This window comes from Balaenoptera acutorostrata, chromosome 4 (assembly GCF_949987535.1).
Source record: "Balaenoptera acutorostrata chromosome 4, mBalAcu1.1, whole genome shotgun sequence".
Taxonomy (NCBI): Eukaryota; Metazoa; Chordata; class Mammalia; order Artiodactyla; family Balaenopteridae; genus Balaenoptera; species Balaenoptera acutorostrata.
The window spans coordinates 145,819,558-145,843,765 of NC_080067.1; the positions used below are offsets into that span (position 1 = coordinate 145,819,558).

General features: G+C 34.6%; 1 protein-coding gene across 1 annotated transcript in view; it reads right to left on the minus strand.

The window, feature by feature from the left end:
• Positions 1 to 24,208, minus strand: part of BRWD1 (bromodomain and WD repeat domain containing 1) — a 124,031-nt gene that overhangs the window by 16,288 nt on the left and 83,535 nt on the right. The window contains exons 26-37 of the mRNA XM_057545950.1: positions 21,982 to 22,106; positions 21,232 to 21,314; positions 17,729 to 17,840; positions 16,833 to 16,894; positions 14,170 to 14,325; positions 13,822 to 13,942; positions 12,774 to 12,899; positions 11,208 to 11,280; positions 10,068 to 10,109; positions 8,125 to 8,271; positions 7,211 to 7,363; positions 1,149 to 1,315 (exon numbers count right to left, since the gene is read on the minus strand). Of these exons, the coding sequence (XP_057401933.1) occupies positions 1,149 to 1,315; positions 7,211 to 7,363; positions 8,125 to 8,271; positions 10,068 to 10,109; positions 11,208 to 11,280; positions 12,774 to 12,899; positions 13,822 to 13,942; positions 14,170 to 14,325; positions 16,833 to 16,894; positions 17,729 to 17,840; positions 21,232 to 21,314; positions 21,982 to 22,106 (1,367 nt within the window). The remainder of the gene's footprint in view (positions 1 to 1,148; positions 1,316 to 7,210; positions 7,364 to 8,124; positions 8,272 to 10,067; positions 10,110 to 11,207; positions 11,281 to 12,773; positions 12,900 to 13,821; positions 13,943 to 14,169; positions 14,326 to 16,832; positions 16,895 to 17,728; positions 17,841 to 21,231; positions 21,315 to 21,981; positions 22,107 to 24,208) is intronic.

Consider the following 24,208-nt stretch of genomic DNA (forward strand, 5'->3'; position numbering starts at 1 on the left):
TAAAAAAAAAAAAAAAAAAAGACAACTTCATAAAACAACATATAAAGATATAAACTGTATGACAGTAACAGCACAAATAAGAAGGGGAAGGGAAAATTCTTATATCTATGGGAATTAAATAGTATTAACCTGAAGTAGATTGTTTTCAATTGAGATGCATGGTGTAATCCCAAGAACAACCATGAGGAAATCCATCAAGGGTATAGTGCACATTCAAAATGTACATGACGGGTTTCCCTGGTGGTGCAGTGGTTGAGAATCCGCCTGCCAATGCAGGGGACATGGGTTCGATCCCTGGTCCGGGAAGATCCCACATGCCACGGAGCAACTAAGCCCATGCGCCACAACTACTGAGCCTGTGCTCTAGAGCCCGCGAACCACAACTACTGAGCCTGCGTGCTGCAACTACTGAAGCCCACGCGCCTAGAGCCCGTGCTCCGCAACAAGAGAAGCCACCACAGTGAGAAGCCCACGCACCACAACGAAGAGCAGCTCCCGCTCGCCACACTAGAGAAAGCCCGCGTGCAGCAACAAAGACCCCACACAGCCAAAAATAAATAAATAAAATAAATTTATTAAAAAAAAAAAAAGTACGTGAAAACAAACTAAACACTGAAAAACTCAATTTCCACATTTCAACACTTTAAAATATCTATAAATTTGATATTAATGTAAGCTACATAGTCATAAATGGCAAAATATAAATTAATATTAATTTACTATAAAGAGAATAAATCCTGCATTTTACATTTCTTCTCTACAACTAATCCCCAGTGAAAACAGAGTGCATTACATCTAACTGGCATTTTCCCTTACACGATCAAATGCTCAATAGCCATACACAGTAATCACTTTACCCTCTGCATTTAAAAAAAAAATTCTTATGCAAAAGACAAGTAATATTTTGAATAATCCTTAGTAAGATTTAGTTGATGCTTCTCATTAAATGCTTACAAATGTATATAATTAAAAATTAATGCAACAGCTCTATATGCAGAGAATGCTTTCAATCCATAAAAAACAATGACTATTCTTTTCTGAATATACTGTACTCTAAAATGATTAAGAATTTTTAGCTTAATAAAATCAAAGTATCACAACCTGAAATTTTAAAAAACTGCACACAAAGACTGCAATAACCAATTTACCTGATACTTTTGTTAGCCTGATTGACACGGTTACAATTTTGCCGTCTCTTGAACCTCTGGCTCCTTCGAAGTTTTTCACTGAATTTTTGACCAATCTTAAAATCAGAAGAGATTTTCTTCATTTTTTCTTCAAATAAGGCAGACAATCTCAACGTCATACTGTAAATCTGCAAGGACATGAAAGCAAAACTAGTACTATAAAATATCTTTTAAAATATTTTTACAAGTAAAATTATAGTCATTGAGGCTACTTGTAATCTATTATATCACTGTTATAGATAAATGACTGTTCCTTACTTTATTTCCCATCCCTTCCCTGCAAGGACAGTGGAAGTATCAAATATACACTTCTCCGATGAAAAGAAAGTAATTTTAAATCAATCAACCCTAGGGTTGTATCTAGGGTTTATGTCTGTATGTCAATGGTTCTCAACTGGTTTTTTCCACATCTACGTGTACAAATCCCCAAAATGCCTCCTTCTCCTAAAGTTAGATAGGAAGTTGGTTGGTTTTAAGGTTGCTATTTAGGCAGCAGAAAAGCAGTGTCTCCTTGGCAAGGGAACAAAATCACTTCTACACTAGTCTCTACTTGAAATCTGACTGCCTCTGATGCCACTTAGATTATTATTGGGAAAAAAACGATTGCTTATATCCAAAAGAAGACATTATGCCCTATGACTTTATATAAGAAAGATTGTGTTCTAATAACTTTTATAATTAAATAACATCAAATCTTCAAAAGAACAGCAATGTGACGTTAAGTGCCACTATAAATAACTTTCTGGCACAGCTATGTATTCACAGGAAGTACCTTTACTCAGCCACAATCATTCCTGAAAAGTAAAAATCTAATATTCAAAAGCTAAATATCAATCATTCTGGTGCATGGTAGAGGAGGGTGAAGAGACTGACACTGGGGAACCTTTAAAAAGTATGTAAAATGTATGAATTTCCCATATTCATATATATATATATACACACACACATACATATATACACACACATATACACACATACATATACAGGTATCCCCACTTTCAAAAACGCTACTTTCTGCCACTTCACTTTTACAAAAGACCTACTTTATTAGTACTTGTTTTCGCTAACTGAAAAAAAAAATCCAAAGAAGATTTTCACTTTTATGAAAAAAGGTGAAAACAGAGTTCAGCATTTGTTTGCAGCAAGCTGTTACAGAGGTAGTGCATACCCCAAACAGCAAGAGTAGCACCGCCAAGCTCCTTCCCCAGCAACTACACTCAGCATCTCAGCATCAGGTCGCCACAGTTTTTTGTTTGTTGTTTGTTTTTGTTTTTTTAGCAACATCCCAACCAGAGAGATACATTTATCATGGTTGCTGAGCTTGCACTGACACGTTATCACCCGAAGTCCATCAAAACCATTAGGGTTCATTCTCGGTGTTGAATATTCTATGGGCTTTGACAAAAGTATAATGACAACAGATTTTCCCTTTCGGCACTTTGAATGTGTCATTCGACAGCCTTCTGGTAGGCAAAGTTCTGGCAGAGAAATCAGCTGATAGCTTTAAGGGGTATCCATTACGTTATGACTCTTTGTTTTTCTCTTGCTGTCTTTAGAATTCTCTCTTTATGCTTAGCTTTTACCATTTTAATTATGATGCATCTTGGTGTACATCGCTTTGTGACTCATTTTGTTTAGGCAGGTCGCCACAGTTTTGAACTGTATCTGTGAGCATCTGTGCCTTATCTTGATCTATTCCGTGCATCTGTTATCAAGATGTGTCCTAAGGTAGCTGGTTCTTCACCTAGAAATGGGGTACTTTCAAATACAGGAGGAAACCTATATACATATACATATAATAAGTATATGTGAAATCTGTAATCCCTTTTTATCTTTGAAGTGATCTTTAACAGTTATTTCCAGTATCTTGTATATATATTAAATTTATTCTTTTCCCTCGAACCTGAACTCTAGCATAAGTCACCAATTTTAACAAGAGTGATTTTTTTTCCTCAATCATATTAAGTTTGAAAGCTCTGATAATCTTGAGTACCACCACTTTCATCTGAAAAATTCAATAATACATTTGAATTAAAAATAAAATTGTTTAACAAAAATGAGTGCTAAAATTATTAGTTCCTCAACATGAAAAAGGGCATGTGTGAAAAACCCACAGTTATCATTATACACAGTGGTAAACGACTGAAAATCTTTCCCCCTTAGATCAGGAATGATACAAGGATGCCTGGTTTCACCACTGTTATCCAACACTGTACTTTAAATTCTACCAGAGCAATTAAACAAGAAATAAAAATAATTTAAATTGGAAAGGTAGAAGTAAAACTATCTCTATTTGCAGATGAAATGATCCTATATATAGAAGCAATCAAAGATTCTACAAGAAAGCTATTAGTGCTAATAAATTAATCCAACAAAATTACAGAGTATGAGATCAACACACGAGAAATGTGCTCTGTTTCTATACACCAACAATGAACAAGCAAAAAAGGAAATTAAGAAAGCAACTGCATCTCAAATAGCATCTAAAACAATAAAATATGTGGGAATAAATTTAACCAAGGAGCGGCAAGACTCTCCACTGAAAATTACAGAACGCTGCTGGAAGAAATTAGACCTAAATAAATGGAAAGACATCTGGCATTAAGGGATAGAAAAACAGTAGTCAGGATGTCAGTACTGCCCAAAGGAATCTACACCTTCAATTCAATCCCTATCAAAACAGACATAGAAAAAGTCAATCCTCAAATTCATAATGAATTGCACCCCCTGAATTGCCGAAACAATCCTGAAAGAGAACAAAGTAAGAGGACTCCAATTTCCTTTATTGCTAAACTTACTACTAAAGCTACAGTAAACATAGTACTGACACAGAGACAGACACTCATATGTATAAACCAATGGAACAGAACTGAGTTCAGAAATAAACCCATATATCTATGGCCAACTGATTTTCAAAAAGGGTGCCAGGCCATTTAATAGGGAAAGAATAGTCACTTCAACAGATGGTGCTGGGACAACTGGATTTCTACATGCAAAAGAATAAACTGGACCTCTACCTTACACCATATACAAATATTAGCTCAAAATGGATCAATAGCTTAAATAAGAACTAAACCATAAAACTCTTAGAAGAACACATGAGGTGAATCTTCATGACACTGAATTTGGCAATGGATTTTTTTTAAACTATTTTGAACACTATTTCCAAACATTTGCCTCTATAAATTACTCCTTAATATACATGTTTTGTGCAAGTAGTCTTTTCCACAGTTAATATTGACTGTCTATAAAAAATAATTATTAAAATTAGAATTAATGGGTCAAATGGCACTTAAGCTTCTGACACATATTTTTCAAGTTGCTCCATAATAGTGTTGGGCATCTTACAGGCTGTGTGACCCTAAGTAGCAATGGGTTCTTAAACATGAAACCAAAAGCACAAGAAACCAAAGAAAAAAAAATAGATTAATTGGACTTCATCAAAATTAAAAAGTTTTGTGCATCAAAGGACATTATCAAAAGTGAAAAGACAACCTACAGAGAAAATAACTGGAAAACACTCATCTGATTAGGACTTAATATCCAGAATATATTTAAAAATTCTTACAACTCAACAACAAAAGGACAAAAATCCAATTAAAAATTGGGCAAAGCACTTGAATAGATATTTTTCCAAAGAAAATATACAAGTGGTCAATAAGCACATGAAAAGATACTCAACATCATTAGTGTACTGACTATATTTTCTTATTTTCTGTATCCTTGATGCTCTGGCATTTGGAGCCTTTATCCTGGAGAGACTACCCCATCCCAGGGCTAGTTCCCAGAGATAGCAAGTGGCTTTTTTTTGCAGGTGTACCTCTGATACAGAAAACAATCAATCCAGAGATCAAATACCTAACAGTCTTCTTTATCAAACTCTCATACACCAAGCCAATATTCCCCCTACCCAAATCACCCCAGGGCCAGGAATCAGACATCTAGAGACCACCCCTACAGATCAAAGCTCCAATTACTACAAACTAGCCAATCCTAGACTGTTTACCCTGCCCTGCCTTGCCATCCTGTGAAAACCCCAATCTAGGCTCTGCCATACTCTTCCCTCCCCTCCCCTCCCCTCTGCCTACTCATCAACCTTGTATCACACACTTCTGTTTCTAGGGATCTGTGAGTATAAACTTCTTCCTTCATGACAATTCATGTCTGCATGTCTTACTATATCTGATTAAAACAAATTCTAGATATAATTTTTTCATAAGTCATAACAAATACAAATCAAAACTACAAGGAGATAACACTTCACATTCACTACGATGGCTACAATTTTTTTTTAAAACACAGAAAATAACAAATTTTGGCAAGTATGTGGAGAAACTAGAATCCTCGTACATTGCCAATGAGAATACAAAATGGTGCAGCCATTATGGAATACAGTTTGGTGGTTCCTGAAAAAGCTGAACATAGAATTACTCTATGAACCAGAAATTCCACTCTTAGATACATACCCAAGAAAACTGAGGACAAGAACTCTTACAAATACTTGTATTCCCATTAATCACAATAACCAAAAAGTGTTAACAACTCCATCAACACTTGTCCATCAAAAGATGAATGAACAAAATGTCATATACCCATACAATGAAATATTATTCAGCCAAAAAAAAGGAATGAAGTTCCAATACAGGCCACATGGATGAACCTTTAAGATACTATGCTAAGTGAAAGATGCCAGACACAAAAGACAAATATTGTGTGATTCAATTTGTATGAAATATCTAGAATAGGCAAATTCAGAGAGATACAAAGTAAATTAGAGTTACCAAGGGCTGAGGGAAGGGGAGAATGTGGAGTTACTTGCTTACTGGTGACAGAGTTGCTGTTTGGGATGATGGAAGAGTTCTGGAAATAGACAGCAGTGATGGCTGAGCAACACTCTGAATGTAATTAATGCCACTGAACTATATACTTAAAAATGGTTAAAATGATAAATTTTATGTTTTATATATATATATATATGTAACCACAATTTTGAAAATTTGGTAATACACCAAAACCCACTAAATTGTGCACTTTAAATGAGTTGTATGATGTATCCTCAAACATATATTTTAAACAAAAGGGAAAAAGACATGAATGAAATTTATTTTCTGTCTGCAAAGAAAGTCTCACAAATGGTGACTACTGACAATAACACAAGCTTGGAAAAATGTTAGACTTGTATGTTAAACTGATCCAATAAGCAATTTGGATACTGAATGCAATGAAAAGGTTCTCAGATTAAGAGAAGAATTAATAATGCAGGCAGAGTCTGATAATAAGTAATGAGGGGGAAGTGAAATTAAGACAAAATGGTTAATTAGCAGTGATAGTCACTGATGATAGAGAAAGTGCTGTAACATCAAGCAAGGGCTTTATTTTAAAGTCTTACTCTCAAATTACTGCTGTTTTTTTTTTTTTAAATTACCCAGCACACTGGCTACAAACATTTATGATTATTCACTGAGAGTATGTGTACCCTTTTGTGTATTTATTATGTTTCAACAAGTTTTGAAAAGTTATCCAACATAGAACATTTGAACAAAAATTTAGGAATGTCCACTCTACTTGGGTTCTTAACTAATCAGATGGCCCATGTGTTTCTTCTTCAGATCCAAAATGTTAGTATGCCATCAGTAGTCCACGCCCACTTCAGATTTTCCTTTTCTTACTTTTAATATTCTTCCAGCCTCTATCACTAAGTTCCCAATCCACTTTTCAAGATTCCCATATGTAAGAAAACAGATTTTTCTCACTCTATACATCAAATGCAAATTTGTTCATTTTTCACTGGTGTCCTCACTCGCACCAATCCTCTTTTGCTTATGAAACTTTAGGGAAGCGGAACAGTGTCACAAGGAAATGTCTCCTAAGCAGATGCCTGGGCAGTGGCACTCTATGCTCAACAGTGGTCTTACTCTACTCACTGATCTTTTATGCTCCCACCTCTACCAAACACTAGAAAATTACCATCTACACAGATCACACATACTCTTTTTTTATATATAAACCACTTTTAAAATTACCTTTGATCTTTTATTTGGTGTATATGCTTTTGCATTGCTAAATATCAACCGGATGTCTTTGCAAAATTCCAAAGGGCTGTCATAATTTCCCGCTTCTAAAGTTTCCCTTACTGTTCCAAAATCCATGGGAGTATCTATAATATCTCGGTAATCCTAGGTTTTAAAAACAATAATTAGTTCAAAGATTCGATTCCTGTTTTTAGAAATGTAAGTGCATCAAATCTCTAAAATATTCAAAATGACAGAAGAAAAAAAGGTTACAAGGATCTTAAGAATCATCAATAATTTTTAAAAAGACATCCAAATACATGGACAAGAAATATAACAAAATGATATACTTGGTAGCAAGATATGGAATTGTTTTTATTTCCTTCTTTATACCCTTCTATAATTTCTAAGCTTCCTACAGTAAATTTGTGCTTTCTAATTTTTTTTTTTTTAAGGTCATTTTCCATTTCCCTATTAGAAAGTAAAGACAGACACTTTTAACCAATTCATAGTTTTCCTGGGGCTGGGCCTACTAATCCTCCGATTATATTATGTAACACTGGTTAACTAAGTCTTAACCCAAGTTACAAGGGTGTCTATTAATTCACGAAAACTGTGTAAAACACTCTTCCACAGCTGAATTAGTGGTCAGAGACAAAGTTAACAGGAAGCCTAGTCATCTTACTTTTTGGTTGCTAGGGTTTTTTTTTTTCTTTTTTTTCTTTTTGGCCACGCCACGTGGCTTGCAGGATCTCAGTTCCCCGACCAGGGATTGAACCCGGGTCATGGCAATGAAAAACCCAGAATCCTAACCACTAGGCCACCAGGGAATTCTAGACACCTTACTTTTTAATTTGAATACCTCTACCCCAATCTCCTCTACACCAACAAGAAAAGCCTCAAACATTCAAATAATGACAACTTACTGGATATTCAACCAAATCAACAGGTTGTCTAAATGGTTCAGAATCTTCACATTGAAATATTAAGTTCACTAGTTCCTTACACTGTTTCTTCCAGTTGCTTTCAACATAATTGGTTGCTTTGATGCTCCTTGTTTTCCAATCATGAACCTAAAAATACATTCATAATATTAAAAGTTTTTTCAATCTTGGAAAAGTCACACTATGGTATGGTATAGTAGAATGGTAAGAATGCAACTGAGCTATTGTCTTCTGTATTATGTCATAATATGTCATTACATGATTTTCTATCTACTTGGGGAAAAAATCCACTTTTTTAAAAAACCCAATGTCACATCTGTTACTCTAAAAACATTTTCATTCCACCACTTATCTCCTAAGTTTAGAAAATGTTTTCACAGGATATGAAGTATCACACTGGATAATGTAGTAGGCAGAATAATGCTCCCAAAGATGTGTACATCTTAGTCCCAAGAACCTGTGACTATGGCAAAAGGGACTCTGCAGATATGACTAAAAGAGTAGACAGACTTTGAGATGGGGAGATAGTCCTGGATTATCAGGGTGGGCCCAATGTAATCACAAAGGTCAGGCGGAAGAGTCAGAGGCAGACTGGAAGATGCTATGCTGCTGACTTGAAGATGCGAGAAGGGGGCCATGAGGCTCCAGAAGCTGGAAAATGGAAGGAAATGAATTCTACCCTAGAGTTTCCAGAAATCAACACAGCTATGCTGACACCTTGACTTTAGTCCAGTGAGACCCATGTCAAACTTCTAATCTACAGAACTACAAGATATTTTTATTGCTTAAGGCACTAGATTTATAATTTGCTACAGCAATCATGACAAATACTAAACAGATACTAAATACTTAGAAGTCTGTTTAGAAATGAAATTATATGAAAATGGTAATAATTCAAGTCTTAACTTTTCATTGTTATTTGAGGCAGCATATTATGAAAATTGATGTGATAAAAAGCTTAAATTTAAGCAGCATTTGAATGAAATATAAGATAACACTATTAAGCATTTTCCAATTAATAAACTTTACTTTTAATTAACATATTACATTAGAGCTTCAAGAACTGCCGATGACACCATAATTTTAACTACCCAATATCCAAAGCTTATTTCCCACTTTGTTCTCCCTATCCTCCCAACAAATCCTCATTTTTAAAAAAGGTTCAGTCATGAAATCCTAGTTAATTTTCCCATTAAAAGGTCTCATCTTCTTTCCTTCCTCTCTACTGCAAGCCAACACTTTTTTTTTTTTTTTTCTTTTTTAATGGCCACGCCACTGTGTGCTTGTGGGATCTTAGTTCCCTGACCAGGGACTGAACCCGAGCCCTCGGCAGTGAAAGTGCGGAGTCCTAACCACCGGACCGCAAGGGAATTCCCAGCCAGCACTATTCTTGACTAAGTTTCCCACCTTTTCTCTGAGATTCTTGCAATGAACTCCTAACTTTAATACAAATCTATCTAACTTTAATCAAAATCTATCTGTTTTGGCTATGGAGTTGACTCTCTACTGTAAATTTAAAAGAAATCTTGGGTTTACAACATCACCATCATCTGCTCCCAACATAACAGCCAGACACAAGCACTCTGCTCACTCCAAAATTCAACCCCTACGCCAGTCAGGCCAGTGCTCTCAGTAGCCCACTGACATGCCACACTTTCCTACTTTTTTGGCTTGAATCATAATAACCCTTACTTTTCGAGTGTCCTCTTCTTACTCTATCTCATTCTGAGGACACAGTCCAAATCCCAACCCTTCCGCTAAACCTTACCTAGCCATCCACCTTACAGTGGTTTCTCCCATTTCTCTTATAAAATATTCAATATCAGTATCAATGTAACTTTTCAAAGACAACACCTAAAATCTTACGTTGATTTTAAAACACAGAGTAAATAAACAACTAAGGTTAACCACACAGATTAACTTACTCTCCTTCTTCCAGAAGATGTTTTAGGAAGATCACTATCATCCTAGGAATAAAAATCAGAGCACTTTAAGTGTTAATATTTTCATTAGATATGCAATAATCTTAGCATATCAAAGACATTAGGTTTACGAGGGTTATAACTTGTTAACAAAATCTCAAAATACAGACTATCAGATGGTCTTGTGGCACTCACCCTCCAAGAAACCAACCCTTATTCTTATTCTTAATAACCCTTTACATTCCCTAACGTAAACATGCACTAAATCCAAAATATAGCTATAAAAAGTTGCCTTGTGCATGTCCACAGAAGACATGCCCAAGGAGCTTTAAATTTGTGTTTTTACCTCTTCCATAAAACTCAGAAAGAGTCTCCCACAGATTCCTACATTTTGTACGCTACACATTTTCTTATTCCCTAAATCACGTATTAGCATCCCCATTTTTATTCCAATGAAAATCAGTGAACTACAATAATAGTTTGTGTAGAAACTGACACCACACTGTTTTTAAAAAATATCCCTCCTGCAACTCCATACAACAACCTGATTTTCTATGAAGTGAAATTACACAACATCAGTGATATCTGCCTTTACTTACACTTCGACACCATCTTGAGTGAAGGATTTTAGGGTACTTACAGCATGGTAAAGTTCATTAATTTTTAATTACAATTAAATCCAACTCTCAGATACTGGTTTTGTTTTTTTTTTGGCTGTGCCACATGGCTTGTAGGATTTCAGTTCTCCAATCAGGGATTGAACCCAGGCCACGGCAGTGAAAGCACCGAGTCCTAACCACTGGACTGCCAGGGAATTCCCTCAGATGCTGATTTTACCAAAAACATATCCAAGGTACTTCTTATAATACACCTTTCTCTATCTCAAATTTGGAAAGAGAACATATTCCACACCTAAGTTAATTCACTTAGACATAACTTGTTTATTTAATATCAATTATTGGCTATTACCTCATTGATGATCTAGATAATTTTAAAATGTAGTTTTATCAAGTGCCCTATTTTCATAGTCATTGGAATATAGCAAGAATTGATTTAGGTAACCAACGTTTTCTACTTCACTCTTCATTCTAAGTTATCATTTGCAATTAATAAAAATCATTATAAAATTGACAAACTTCATACCAAATCCCCGGCATTTTGCTCATCATTTTCAGAAGTGTTAGAAAGTTCTGAGATATTTGTACAGTCTTGACTCCTAAAAGACAATTTTTTAATTTAACAGTATGCAAATGTAGTCCCCAAACATTCAAACCACAGGTTAAGATACAAACAGTTCCCCAACTATGCAAACAGTTCCCCAACTATGCACACCTAATTTCAAGCAGTAGGATATCAGGTTTTTACTCTATCCTCTGTGGAAACAACTGACCATACTAGAACAATGAAAGTGAATTTTTTTTTCAATTTAAGTGTGTACAGAAATCAAGCTGGTAATCCAGAAATACTATATGTATAGCCTCAATTGGATGAATACACGGATGAGTTTTTCTAAGTTATCACCACTAGTAATATTTGTACAGTAAGTACCAGGAAAATGGTTGATTTGAGATAAAAAAGAATAGAAGCAAAAAAGGAAGTAGAAACTAAAATAAATTCTGTCTTAACCTCACTGTAAACACAGCAGAATAAAGAATCGTAAAATAGGGGTATCTAGACACAACGGAGATGAAAATGGGTATGTGACCTTCCTGAAGTAGAAAGAAGAAAATCTGGGAGGAGAGGCAATAAGTTTGAGTCCTCCAGACAGCGGACAGATTCAGCCCAGGAGAGTGAAACAGCTGGAATCAGTTATTCCCCAGTTTGTAGCCAGATACTGAAAATGATGTCAGCGTTTATAAATTATCTTCTCCAGTATATAATTCTTTCAAAGAATTTTTACAACTGGGGTAAAGGCATACAAGAATCATATAGCAAAATCATTCATTTTAAAGGAAAGAGGCTGAGTAACGTGTGCAAAGTCACCCAGAAAGTTCACTAGAACAGATTAGGTTAGAACCTGGATCTCAATTTGCAGGTCAGTTGTCATCCTACTAGTCCAAATCGATTTCCAAATGCAAGAAAAGTGTGGAATATTCACAGGATACAATCCAAAACAGATTAAAACTCAATCTAATCATGAGAAAATATCAGACGAGCCAAATTAATTACACACTACAAAATAAGTGTCCAGCACTCATAAAAAATGATGAAGTGATAAAACAAAGGAAAGACTAGAGAACAGATTAAAAGAGACTAAGAAAACAAAACAGTGAATGCAGTGGGAATTCTGGATTGGATCCTGAAACAGAAAAAGACATTGATGTAAAAACTGATGAAATCCAGATAAATTCTACAGTTTAGTCAATAGTACTGTACCAAGGATAATTTCTTAACACTTCATAAGGACACCACAGTTGTGTAAAATGTTAACCTAAGGAGAAAACAGGTGAAGGGTATATGTATACATAGGGCAACTCTCTGTAGTATAAAATTATTTCAAAATTTAAAAAATAGAAAAAATGGAACTATTCAATTTCTCATTCCTTTACCTAAATTACAATCACGAAAGAAGAAATGTAAAGAAATGTCATTTAATGTAACACATTAAAAGGGTATAATTCAGAGAGCACAAATTAAGAACTGGATAGTTTTAAGAGCACAATATGCAAAGTCACTTTTCCACAACATCTATAATATGAGGTCACTTACTTGATAAATTTCAAAAGCTGGTCAGTTATCTTCTTAGCTGATCTTGCAATTACACTCTCAGGTTCATTAAATGTTCTGGCATTATGTTCTATATATCTGACTTCCCACACTAATGCAGATAGCCTCCTTCAAAGTAAAAAATAGGCAATTTAGGGCTTAAAAAATGAAAAGACAGAAACCAAGTAAAAAAATCCAGCATGTTAAGCCAGCATGATATATTAATTAAACCATAAGTGCAAAGTTATAATGAATAACTTTCTAATACTGTCAACTTGATCACAGTCATAAGCAATTATATTGGAAGCTGAACTGCAGAGAATACATTTAAGGACTGAAAGTCGTAACAGATCACTTAATCACATCCAGAAAACCAAAAGAGCAACCCTCCCTTTTCACACTGCCTATAGGTATATTTGAAGCTATTGAGACTCAATGAAGAAAATGTGTTAAATACCATCAATTCTAAGAAAGTCAATCTGACTATAAACTCACAAACTGGTTTCTGAACGAATGCACTACAGAGGTAAATTAACATCAACAATGTGAACTCAAGAAGTCAGTTTTTTGTAAAGACAATTTCCCAAAGCAGCTGAATCATACAGAATAACATCACCTGCTTTAAAAAAAAAAAAAAAAAATCACTGAGAATGGGAAATTTTATAGTTTTCAAAGCTCTAGAAGCCAGAGATAAAAAGTTGATGACTCTGGGGATTTTATCTTTCAAAGGCCGAAGTCATTATTAACTAAATTTTATATTTAAATGGAGCAGCTTTTGCAAGAAAAACAGACTACTAAAGACTGAGGAATGAAACGTGGTACTTCTCCTTATCCAGGTTCTATCCACACCTACCCACAGGCATCTAACACACTGTCTTACACACAGGACCAAAAAATGACTATAACAAAAGAAGAGAATGAAACAGAAAATAATGTTAATCAGCCCCCACTCCACCACTGTCACAATCAGCCACCACTACCTCTGTTAACTCTACCTGGTTAAATGGCCAAATATCTTTTCAAATTTTTTTTAAAGTAGGTTTCTACTGACCTGTAAAATCGATTAACAAGTCTCATTCGAATTGTGTACAGATCAGTTGGATAGGCCACTACAGTACAGTACTTTGGATATGTACACAGATCAACTGGACCTGCAAAAGCTGCTGCTATATCTGTAATGGCAGAAGGAAGAATTTTCATCAAGAATTCATTACCTCTAAGTGATATTTCTCTACAAATCATTCATAAAACAGAGCTACAATTAGCACTACAGGCTTACCCAAAAAGTAATAAATACAAATTGTAATAAAGAACATAACCACAATTATGCTACTGTTTTAAAATACTTTTGTGGAAAAGAAATCTTGAACATGAAACTTGTCACTGTAAAAAAACTTACCAAGATTCAAAAGTTGATCTATACCACTAATAATTCGTTCACATTCTTCATCTCTCGATTTCTGACCCCATTCACCATCTTGGGGTTTGTAGAGCAATTTCTCTAGCTCATCTGAAGTGACAGAAATACTAGCTCCTAATTCTTCAGGTGGATCAACTATGATTCCATCAAAAAAGAAAAGAAAACAAAAAATCAAACCAAACTAAATATACACTATATTTAAATTCAGTTGTCCAAGTTCATATACAAGATACTAATCAAAGGAAAAATAAGTTACTTTATAGCAGAAAAACCTGGCAGACACCACCTAAATTAAATGATTAAAGTTAATATTCCCAGTAACAGGACAAATTGCTATCACGTGCCTCCTGATATGATGCACTGAGAAAGCCACAACATCACTTCTCTGACACTCTTGCCAAATATGCAAACTCTGGACTTAATCATGAGGAAACATCAGACAAACACAAACTGAGAGAAATTCTACAAAGTAAGTGGCCAGTGCTCTTCAAAAGTGTCATGGTCATGAAAGATTATGGAAAGATTCAGGGATTCCAGACTAAAGGAGACTAAGAAGACATGGCAATGAAATCCAATGTGTGAAAGAAAGAACATTAAGACCATGTCAAAATTTGGAAAAGGTCTATAAGATTAGAATTGTATCAATGGTATTTCCTGATTTTGATAAATGCACTGTACTTGGGTTAAGATGTTAACATTTGAGAAAACTGGGTGTTCAGAAATTTTTCGTACTCTTTTTGTAATATTCTTAAGTTTGAAATTATTTCAAAATGAAATGTTTAAAAAGTGCAGTAAAAATTGATAATGGAAGAGTGTGCACATTTTTAAAAAGAACAAGAGGCAATGTAAATATTCAGAGAATAGTTTCTTGAAAACTATTTTTTAAAAAAGAAAAATGTCAACAGAAAGAAGACAAATGTATCAATCTAACAATCTGATAGGTAAAACGATATTTTAATATTTTAAATTATTATTTAAAATATTATTATTTTAATATACCTTTCTGAGACTGATAATGCAAATGAGCTTTTCTTCATATGCCTCCAAATTTATTTTTCTGCCTGTTCATGTCTTTTGACAACTCTTCTAAAGACTTATTGGCCTCATTAACATGTAAAATCTCTTTATGTAAGTGCTTTCATTGATTTGGTATCATTTACAAAGCGGCAGCTATAACTAGCAGTTAAAAGCACTGGTTGGTGCCAGATGGCTTAGGCTAGAATCCAAACTCCTAACCTTTCTAGAGGTGTGTGACTTAGCTAAGTTACTGAAAGCGCTCTGAGCCTGAGTTCCTCCATCTGTAAAATTAATAATAGAGCATCACCTCAGAGTAAGATTAAATTAATGAATACATATGAAGTTCTTAGCAGCAGAGTAAGACCTCAAAAAAATGTTGGTTTTCACTTATCTATATATGCTTTATGCAATGCAAAATGTCATTTCATATTGCTAAGTATTATTTGTTAAGATACTAAGCTCAAAAGAAAACTTAATAAAGGAGTCACTGGTGACTTTCAAGAGTGTAGTTATTTAAAACAAATTTTTCTGAAAAAAACTGCTTAGTGGGAAGCAGCTGCATAGCACAGGGAGATCAGCTCGGTGCTTTGTGACCACCTAGAGGGGTGGCATAGGGAGGGTGGGAGGGAGACGCAAGAGAGAGGAGATATGGGGATATATGTATCTGTATAGCTGATTCACTTTGTTATACAGCAGAAACTAACACACCATTGTAAAGCAATTATACTCCAATAAAGATGTTAAAAAAAACAAAAAGAGAAAAGAAAAAAAAACAACTCCTTATTTCCAAAGTAAAGTAAGGCAACAGTTGATGGAGATATGTCAGAGAATAAAACACAAAGGAAAAAGGGCTTGATCCTTAAGGCAGACACAAGAAGAAAACACAGAGCAAAGATTTCATGTGTCAAAAATGGTGGATGTGGAAGGACACAAGTTCTTGCATGTTTTTATGTTGAATCAACACTAATATAAAAGAAAGCTTGATAGTGGAGAGATGGGAGGCAACAGATATATAGGGTACCCCTTCAAAAAGTTTAACAAGAGTGAAGTAATTCAGTAGCAAAATGTTCAAGAAAACGAAATGAAAGCTGTTTTAAGGTACAAGACACAAATCCAAACTTGAATGGAGATAGGAAGGAGGAAACTAAAATTGATGGAGGGAATGAACTAAGTGTAAATACCAGGTCCAAGAGAAGTTCAAAGGAGTGGGACAGCAAGCACTGGAGAAGAAATGGCCTTTGGAACAGAGGCCTCTACCTCTCAGACAAGTTGAGGTAATGCGAAAGACAGACGCAAGCCAGGTTAGAGCTCCTCTCTGAAGAAAGAACAAGGGTAAAGGAATAAGGATGAGGAAAGGGAAATGGAGGCTATGTGAAGGAGATCAAGAAGAGACTAAAGCACAGTTACATGAGAAATGACAGTTGGTGACTAAGATACAGCGAGCAACAAGCTGGAAACAAGATAAGAATTAAGGAGCCAGGTACACACGATTCTGTTCACTTGTTTTAGTAAAGCTCACAGTTACCATAATTTAAAAATGTTTCTCAAAGACCACAAATGTGCTCTATGTGCATTAGTAAGATAAAAACTTGAAAATATATTTTCATTGTTTAAAAATTACATACCATTATCAGGTATTGGTTCCATGTCCCAAGGGCTAAGTTTTTCAATTTCAGTATTGTCCCACCTGTTAAAACCAAAAAAAGTCTGGTTAGCCTTTCATAAAGACAATTGATAGCATGTAAAAAATAGATAACTAATGAGAACACTGTGTATAACACAGGGAGCTCTACTCAGTGCTCTGTGGTGACCTACATGGGAAGGAAATCCAAAAAAGAGGGGATATATGTGTATGTATAGTTGATTCACTTTGCTGTACAGCAGAAACTAACACAACATTGTAAAGCAACTATACTCCAATAAAAAAAAAACACACAAAAAAAACCTGTGGCTAATACTAGGTACCCACTACAAGAGTAAACAAAAAGATAGAAAATGCAAAAATTAACCTCACTGTAGCAGTAAGTTTAAATATTAACAGTATGGTTTTTTTTCAAATAGATTATAACAAACAAGTATAAAAATGTATGGTGGATTCAAGGACAAAACCAGAAATCCTGTGTGGCCTGTACCCAGGGTAAGTGAAGAAAGACAGTGTGAAGGCCTTGAATGCCACACTTCAGAATGTGGACTTTGTTTCCACAGCCAATGGAAAGGCAGCACAGACTTTTTTTGAACAAGGGAAATGAAGTAACATGTGCTCCTGAACAATGATCCTGCAATATTGGGTTGAGGAAATATTAGGAGGCTACAAAAAAGGTCCCAGGGAAGCAAGTAGAACCTGTACCAAGGCGGGTACTAGTAACAGAGGCATTCTAGAGAGATGCTGCAAAGGTGAGACTGACGTGACTTAACAATGAACTCAGTGGTGTTTTTTTTAACCTGAAACACGTCATTCATACCACAACCTGCCGCAATGAACGAACGTTTGTCGATGACTGCTTTTCATCTGCACACATACCTAACAATGTAACACTGGAAATGACTATCAGGGTACTGTGGCTGGTACGGCTCTTGACTCAGCACCGTTCCAAACCACCAAGCATCGTCGATGATAGAACGAAACCTGTCACCTATAAGAGAGACGACCAAGTCTGAGACATCAATTTGCTAACATTAACATTTTTAACTTATAAAATACCTATGACACAGATAAAACAAATCAAATAATATTTTTATCTTAAACTTAGCCATTCTTCGCCACTTAGCTGCAATCTTTAGTGATAAAACATACGTGAAAAAGACATAGTACTACACTCGGCAATTTACCAAAGGTATAAAACCATAGAATATAGTTGATGAGAATGGTTCATGACTAGGTTCCATTATTTAATGGATCCAAAGGCCCACTCCAAAATAAGTTCTATTACAAAGAACAAAATTTAACAAAATTCAAAAATCTTTTACAACGATGTATACAAATCGATAAATATTTAATAAGCATATTAAATATACTTATGAAATATGTAACATTTCCTGAATAAAACAAGTTATAAACGTATGATCAGAAGTTAATCCATGATTCTTCTAAAGTTGCTGCTATATATATATCTCCACATAAAACGGTGTTCTAATTCTTAAGATCTCATAATAAAAATCAGGTCTAAATGTACCCTTGAAAATACTTATTTATTATTTAAAAGAATTAAACATCCACATACCCCATTATCTCAGCATAATATAAAAGCAGGCAAGCAGACCTTAGGAGAGCTCCCTATACAAACCAAAGTAACTGGAAAGAATACTTCAACTGACTTCAGTGATTTTAGATTATACATACACATTTCTAAGTGTATTCTATAACTGTTAACAACTTCTAGAGAAAGAAACTGTATTCGATCTTTGTTTTACATATATTACAAAAGAAACACAGACTGCTATAATAACCCTATCTCCTCCTTCCCATCCATCCCATCGTTTTCAAAACAAAATCAATATAAAAAAAGTTACTTATCCTTCATTAATAATTCTTTGCCAGATTAACAATACTTTCTTCAAGAAAAGTTTTACAGAAATAGTATCAATCAAAATTAAAGCTACATATCACTCCCAAGAAAGAGAATATTCCCCACAAATAGTCTTGACTAAAGAAAGTATGCTTTCAATAAATTCTGTAAAACTGAAAAAAATAGTAATATCACAACTATTGGAGCTACATGTTTTGAGGTTAATATATTTTCAAATTTATATAAACATGATCTTTATGTATATTTTACTTCAAAATCATTAGAAACCCATAAGCCCCTCATCCCACCACCCTTCTACCATTAATAAAATTCTACTTTTGACAGTATTTCATCAATACAGATATTCCAAAACAACACTTCAACTTTAAAAAGAAGTCTTAATAAATTTTAACAACAAACCTTTTTAATGGAAGGAATATACTAAAATTTTGATGTAGCACCATGGTTTCTGTCCAATTCTATAAATAACCCAATCTAACAAATATCAATTATAATATTTGTTACAATAAGTATTACTGTAATAATAACAAATCCAGGGGCTTCATTTTGAGAAGCCTAATACAAAAATATATGGTTACTAAGGGAGCCAGTCTTTGACACCAAGAATTAGTTAGGTAATATTTTTCTTCCCTATTTATCTAATATTAGAATACTTTCAGTTGAGATAAAAATAGTTCTTTGGTGTAAGACTAAAAACTTTAAATTAAAAGGAGGCTTAAAAAATTCATTTTCTCATGGTAAAAATGGGCTTTTCTATTCCATTAAGATTTTTCAAATAAACCTATTTTGGCTAGTCAAAAGCAGGATAAACATCTGCTCAGTAAAAAGTTCTCACAAGCAACTTCCTATAATAACTGCTCAAACTTCAGGAGAAGAAGTAAGATTTTTATGGGGGAGCAAAAACAAATTAATTAGCATAGAAGATATGATACAATAATTTCACAACCTCAAAAATAAAACAAAACCCACCAAATTACAAGGGGTAGTCAGGAACCAATCTCTAGCATTTACTTGTAGAGAATCAAGGTTAAGAAATTTTTTTGAATGGGCATGTTGGTAGAACAAAATGAGAGCTTCTAATTTACACATCATGGGGGTTGAAAACCAGATTGGCTAGGAAACTATAAAGTTCTTTGGGACTTGGCTGTACAACATTAACTTCTACATATTCCAGCTGTCTGGTTTGTTTTTTGTTTTGTTCTGTTTCGTCTTTGGTGGCTAGATGTTTCTCTTCAAGAAAACTTTCCTTTACACCTCCAGTCCCCAAAATAACCCTGATTACTTGTGTGGACGTTACCATTAAAAATAGTCTACTAAAAAAAAAAAAAGTGCAACGGGAGGGGCCGCGATCGTGAGAGGCCCGCGCACCACGATGAAGAGTGGCCCCCGCACCACGATGAAGAGTGGCCCCCGCTTGCCGCAACTAGAGAAAGCCCTCGCACAAAACGAAGACCCAACACAGCTAAAAATAAATAAATAAATAAATAAATAAATAAATAAAGTAGCTATTAATTAAAAAAAAAAAAAAGTCTACTAAGAGCAGCCACACTCTCCGATAAGATTTCGTTTCAAATAGGGACAACTCAGGGAATTTATTTACCCGTTTCTATTGCCTGCAGAAAAAGGCAGCAGGAATTAGGAAAATTAATGAGGTCTTAACATCATTTATGAATGTGTACACCAGCTGACACAGCCTAGGTAGAACTTAGTATTTCACTAAAATTGATAAAAGGAGAATGACTTTTCATTCTCCTAGGTGACTAAAGTCAAACTCAATACATGAGCTCCCCAGACAGCATTACATACTGGAAAGTAATACATATACACCTGTGAAATAACTATTACAGTTGCTAGCCTAATTACAGTCATCAATTATGTCCTAAGGAGATTAATAACCTACACAAGTCTAAGCAAGTGAGCCTACCAGCCTGCCTTAAATAGTCACCATGAAAACCACATTGAAACCACATTCACAAAGCCACATTCAAAAGTTAGTGCCTACATTTAGGTGATTTTATTTTTTCTGTCGACCCATACAATTCATGGTTATAAAGCGTAAGTTTTACACAAATTTTTTATTTTTTAAAGGAATGGTTACCTCAAGTCAACCTATTTAAGTCTGGGTTGATATGATTATCAAAGGTAAGATATTCTGGCATACCAGAACATTACTGCGTTATTTTTCAACTTTCTTATTGTTTTACATTACAGGTAATTTTGTGAATTATACCAGTGTCACATTAAAGATGGAAGTAATGCAGTGTGGACAAGTCTGAAAGGAAATAGAAGGTCTACTCTAGCCTATACTCCAGGAGTAAGAAATCATCCTTCCAAAATGTCACATACCATACCAAGCCCTAAGCAAAATATACTTAGCAGTCTTATATTTCTTTCCAGAATTTACATGTTTGCATCCACCATAATAAGCAGCACCACAACCCAAAAATTTAGAGCAATAAAATGAGAGATTCATTTCTCAGGGTAAGGACAGACTTACAAGACTGCCAGTTCCTCTGTCTTGCTTCATCGTAAAATTGACGCAGTACAAGAAAGTCAATAACATCTGGCATATCATGATATCTAAACAAAAATAAAAGACTGTTAAATTTCCTGCACAGCAGGTTATAGTCTAGAGCAGCAATGTCCAAAAGAAATACAATGGGAGCCACATATGTAATTTTTAATTTTTGACTAGCCCTATGAAAGTAAAAAGAAACCACTGAAATTAATTTTAATAGTGTATTTTATTTAACCCAATATATCCTAAATATTGTTTCACCATATAATCAATACAAAATAATGAGATATTTTACATTCTTTGCCTTCATACCAAGGCTTCAAAATCCAATGTGTACACTTAATCACACTCAATTCAAATGAGCAACAGTTCAAGTCCTCGGCAGCCACACGTGGCTAACAGCTACCATATTGGACAGCACAGGTTTAGCAAATTATTTATTCTAACATTTTCTCAAAACAAATGCAGAAGCAATTTCCACTACAGGCCAGAATTCTCTACACATTTAAGTGGCATGAAAAATGTATAGAACACGCTCCTGCCTAATTGCTGCTGCAGTACCAGTATTTTTACTTCCAGTGGGTCCCATCTATCAGAACTTCAACTTACATCTTGGGCTGTCCACAGTGCTCTACTATTTACCCTGCAGCTGAATGCAAAGGACATGCTGATCAGCGAGAGGGAAAATCTAAATTTAAATAATTTCATTTTTTAAAAAGTAACACATACCTAATAGAGAAAGATTTGTCCATAAGTTTTCCAGTCGCAGGATCTATAAATGCTAGCTTGAGGCAACAAAGTGTAGGGGGACCAACCTCATATCGTATTCCAACTATTTTGACCAACTCTTGATCCTTTAACAGATATTTTTAAAAGAATAAATGGTTAAAATAAAGCAATTCCTCAAGATTATAATTCTCCACATGTTGCCAAATTAAGTCAGCTCACAATTTAGAATTCCAAACCAGAAGAGGGGTTTAATTTACCATTATTTACAATCGTTTTTGCTAAATCTTCACATCTTTTTGAAGACCGGTATTTAACACTGTTTCTAACGTAAGGAATATACTAACTTTAGAAAAAAACACAACAAAAGTATAAGAAGGAACGCACAAATCACCCATCAGCTCAGTATCTAAACACAACCACTGTGCACAATCAGAATTTCCTTCTGGCTTTCTTCTCTTCCTAGAGAAACATTTTCATTTATATAATTTTGTACTATGCAAATCAAACTATGTAAGCATTTGGCTTATTATTCTTCAAAAACTTGACATTAAATTTCTACCTAATACATTTCAATAAATATTTGTTGAAGATCTATGTGCCATGACCTATTCCAGGCAGTAGGGGTAACACAGGGAATGGGAGAAACTTCCTACCATGATAGAGCATCCTACTCATTCTACTGTAATTAGCCTTCCCCCAATACCTGTTTCCTTAATACTAAGAATATGAGATGATTCATCCATTTATTCACTGCACAAAATGTTATTGTTATAATGTGCCAAACAAAGTGCTAAAAATACAGTTGGTTCTCATTATCTGCAGCATTCTTACTATTCTGTAGTGCCACCCAAAATGATGAATTAGTGAGTTCCCAGTGAATACTGAACCACTGCTCCTGGAGGGAATACAAGGCTAGGTGGCTACAGGCCCCCAGTCGTAACATTTCAGTCACCTAATTAAGATAGTATCTTGTGTAATGTGAATTTCTATGTAAAGACATGTCATTTAATCTAGGTTGTTGAGTCATTAACATTGAACTCACAACCAACAGCACTATGACTCATGCCTAAAAGAAGCTTATCTAACACACAGATTTTCTCCATAAGGTACATCATCACCTTCTTGTACATAGTAACACAAGACAGCACTTTAGCACTACGCTAGGGGGCCATCTTAAACAGCAAGTCACCAACACAAAAATCTGAAAAAAAAGCACAAAAATCTGAAAAATGTTTAATGTGGCACTGAATAGACTGCAAAAAGAACACTTATTTACAATATGAGAGCTCAAAAGAAGGAAGTATCACCTTGTTCAACCTCAGCTGAGAACATGCTGGGCAGACAACTCAAATCTTTTGCCACACTGTGCATGTCTGCAAATGACTAGAAAGCACCTTGAGTACTGATTTTGGTGTCACAAATAGCAAACAGTGAGAAAGGCAAATTCGTAAATACAGAAAACAAGAAAAATGAGGATCAGCTGTCCTCAGGTACACAGTAATAAGTGAAAGAGACATAAATTTGAATGTATCTGAAGCCAAATTCATAGAAGTAGAGCCACTGAGTTTTTTCATCTTCTAACAGTTAATGAAAGTATCAAAAATATGAAGTATAAAGATTAAAAATCACCTGTAATACTACTCTACATGTAATCACCACTAACATTTTAATGTATTTACTTTGGTTGACCATATGTCTTTAAATTTTTATCATAACCAAAAACAGAATTTCACATCCCATTTTTCCTCTTAGTAACACACTGTGAATATGTAACATTCATTCTACAAACATTTTAAAAGCCTCGGCTACATGGTGGGCTCTACATAGTAGCCAAATGTGTGAATATATCATGGTTTGGTTCATTCAGTACTGTGGGATATTTGGATTTTTTCCTAATTTTTTGTTTTTATAAACAGTGATATAGAATTTAAATTTGTATGCACTTCTGGTTGTTTCCTAAATTACCAAAAGTAGAACTGCTGATTTAAAAGGTCTAAATATTTTCAGTTTCAATTCCAACTGCCAAGATACCCTATGGGGAGCCTGCACCTGTTTCATGCACCCTTATCACCAAGTTGAACAACTATTAACAAACCTAAACCTTTGCTACTTGTTAAAACATGGTATTTTCTTTCTTTAAATGTTAAAAATATGTATATACATAAAATTGGTTAAGTACAGAGAAGCTAAAGTTTTTTCTGTATTTTATTACATGTGAGGTTGAACC